At 55.2% G+C, this 3,320-nt stretch overlaps 1 protein-coding gene across 1 annotated transcript; it reads right to left on the bottom strand.

Annotated features, from left to right (window-relative positions):
- Nucleotides 1–46: 46 nt before the first annotated feature.
- BDR25DRAFT_354749 (acetyl-CoA synthetase-like protein) lies at nucleotides 47–3,311 on the bottom strand (the record flags this gene model as incomplete). Its single annotated transcript, XM_033695365.1, has 2 exons — nucleotides 47–193; nucleotides 222–3,311. Coding segments are annotated over 2 exons (3,237 nt in total), but the record flags the coding sequence as incomplete, so codon positions are not given.
- Between the last annotated feature and the right edge of the window lie 9 nt (nucleotides 3,312–3,320).

The raw sequence follows: 3,320 nt of genomic DNA, 5'->3' as shown, positions 1-3,320 counted from the left end.
TGGAGCGTTCGAGTCCTGTGGTGCATTCCAACGTGTCGGCCGTGGCCTACCACAGCGGAGCACGCTGACCGATGCTCAATTCTGCATCCTTTTGGTTCTCCTGTGCTTCCAGAGGTGAAGATAACATAGGCCGTATCTGTGGGTTGTACTGTGGCGGTCCGAGAAGCGTGTTGAGCGAGCTGCACCATTGAATCTTCGGTGACAATCAGGACAGCTCCGACCAAGCTTTCCGCAACTGGTACTGCAGCTTGGGATGCTAGGGCAAGAGTACCAGACACTCTGCTGCACATCGACTTCAGACGTTCGTGGGGCAAAGATAAGTCAAGAAGGAGAAATGCTCCGCCCGCCTTGAGCACCGCTAGCATCGCGACCACGGTCCACATGGACTTCTCAAAGCACAGTGGCACAATGTCTTCTGGCTTGACACCCAGCCCAACGAGGTGGCTTGCCAGTCTAGTGGACAGCGCATCCAGCTCGTCGTATGTCAACTCGCCGTCCCACGAGCAGATGGCGGGCGCGTCGGGCTGTTCCTGGACGTGTTCTGCGAACAGGTCGTGAATGCACCGTTCTATCGCTGCTGGAGTTTCGTGGTTCCACGCCCACAACTCTGTTCTCTCCTCCGGCGTGAGCGGGTCCATGTTAGCTACCTTGTCGCCTGGTTGTGCTTTGGCCAACTGTTGCATGATGAAGCTGAACTGGCTCAATATCTTCTTGACTAGCCACTCCTCCACCACGCGCTTGTCAAAGCTTGCTGTGATGCGTATCCCGTCTGCCGCCAGCGTGCACTGCAGCATTAGCCCGTAGGTCGAGACGTCTTGCGGCTCGGAGTGGTCATGCCACTCTCCTAGCACCCGATCGCTGCCAGGCGCATCGTTTATAGGCTGTATAACCAGCAATGTCTGGAAACCGCAAGCATGCCGCGCATCTGCTGACATCTTGGCAATCCGTTGCAGTCCTGTCTGCTCGTACGGGATCATGTCCGTCGCCTGCTGCTGCAATCCCTGGAGGAAGGCAGATACAGTCTGATCACCAGCCACTCGCACTCGCACTGGCACGGTTGCAATAGTAGGCCCAATCATGGCTTCAATGTCATCAACAGGAGCATTACGTCCTGTGACTGTAGTGCCGAACACCACATCATCCGAGTTCGTGTATCGACTAGCGACGATGGCCCAAGCGGCGCGGACAAGCGTCGATGTCGTCGTGTCTGATGGTGCTTTGAGAAGTGGAGGGCATTGATAGTCTATCATCGCATCCGCAACCGGCTGCTGAACCGCTGACGGTAGGGGCGGGAATAGTGTTGCCTGGCAGCCATAGAGAGCGTCCTGCCAATACAGCGCCGTGATCTCCTGGTCTTGCTGGTTGAGATATTTGATGAAGGCGTGAAAGCTAGGCTGCGGTTCTATCATGCCCTCGGTGTACGCCTTAGTTACCGCATCTATGATTCGAGGGAGCGACCAGCCGTCGTACAACGCGTGGTGAATTGTCCACACTATCCAGCGTTTCTCTTCTTTCCTTTCTGTGACAATGGCGTAGCGTGTCAGGGGTTCGCCGAGCCCCATGGACACTGACTTGTCCTTCTCAAGGTACTCCTCTAGTTCTTCTGCCTCGCGCCACCGGATACCCTCTGCTATCACGGCCTGTAGCAAACCAAGTTTGCTGTTCTGCACGATCCGGGTACGCAACACTGCCATTGAGCGGAAGACATACTCCCAGGCAGCTCGGAAAGTCTCTTCGTCTATCTCATCCCGTAGCTCCAGCACGCTCTGCATGATGTAGTCGCCCGCTCGCTTGGACGTCAGCGACACCAGCCCTTCCTGCAGCGGCGAGCATTGGTACAAGTCCTCGACGAGGCCTGCATCAACGCCGCAGCTGACGGCCGCTTCCTTGCGGACGGTGGCCACGTCCACCTCTTCACCCAACAGAGAAAAGGGAAGGATATCTTCGGCAGTATTGCCACTGTGGCTGTAGTCTAAGCTAGCCAAGTCAGCGAGTGTAGGGTTGCGGAATATGTCAGCCACGCTCAGGTGCATTCCTATCCTGCGAGCTTCGCCGACTAGCTCCATAGCCATGATCGAGTCACCGCCGAGACGGAAAAAGCTGTCGTCCAGGCCAATGCTCTGGGGCTCGATCTGCAGTGCCTGCCCCCACAGCTGCTGCAACGTCTGCTCCGTCTGCGTCGATGGCAGCCGCTTCGGCCCTTGGCTTATTGCCCGCATCTCCGCCAGTTGTTGGGCTGAGAATGAGGCTCCAATCTCTCGCAATCGCTTCCTGTCAATCTTCCTTGATGAGGTCGCCGGCAAACCTGGTACCGGAATGAACACGGAGGGTACCATGTACTGTGGTAGCCATTCCTCTAACCTAGCCTGCACTGCTTGTATGGCGTTCTGTGTATGCGTTCGCAGCGCAGCTTGTTCTTCGTCCTCGTGTGCGGGGGGATCCGTACTATCGTTGACTACAATGAAACAAGCCAGCATACCATCTTCATCCTCCTGAGGCCGGATAAGCTCAACCGCGATCTGCTTCACATATGTGCTTGCAAGCTTGGCTTGATGCTCTATCTCCTCTAGTTCGATACGCTGCCCGCGCAGCTTCACTTGGTTGTCCTTTCGCCCCAGCAGCTCAATTGACCCGTCTTGCTTGTATCTCGCCAGGTCTCCGGTCTTATAGAGACGTGGTTGGTTTATGTTTGCTCCAAAGGAGCCTCTCCATGCTGGAGCTTCAATAAAAGTAGAGGCTGTCTTGTCTGGCTCGTCAATGTACTCCCGGCCAAGAATAGCTCCTTCAATGAGCACCTCGCCAACGGCTCCAATTGGAGCAAGCTTGCTGTGGTCATTTGGATCCACAATCCAGCAGATGCCAGTGCTGGCTCGGCCTACATCCTTGGTCGAGGACGTATTATTTAGTCTTAGGGATGAGACAACACCAGACATCTCGCTGCTTCCGTATGTTTGCCGCAGGTGTACTCGGGTTTCCCATTGTGCGATCTGAGAGATTCGTATTGGTTCTCCACCGACACATAATGTAGTTAGTGATGGCACTGCCTCAGGCCTGAGGAGATCAAGGACAGTTGAAGTGAGGAATGCCCAGTTTATTCTCATCCTAGAGATAGCCAAGGCTAGATCACTTCTTCGCTGCTCTTCGGATGGTATGCAAACACAGCCACCGTGAGTAATGGTCAGCAGTATCTCTACTAATGATCCCGCGAAAGCGTAAGACCCAAATTGGAGCGTTCGAGTCCTGTGGTGCATTCCAACGTGTCGGCCGTGGCCTACCACAGCGGAGCACGCTGACCGATGCTCAATTCTGCATCCTTTTGG

This window comes from Lindgomyces ingoldianus (assembly GCF_010093535.1).
Source record: "Lindgomyces ingoldianus strain ATCC 200398 unplaced genomic scaffold BDR25scaffold_14, whole genome shotgun sequence".
NCBI lineage: Eukaryota > Fungi > Ascomycota > Dothideomycetes > Pleosporales > Lindgomycetaceae > Lindgomyces > Lindgomyces ingoldianus.
Note: the sequence above shows the minus strand (reverse complement) of the source record. Positions and strands in the feature narration are given on the sequence as shown.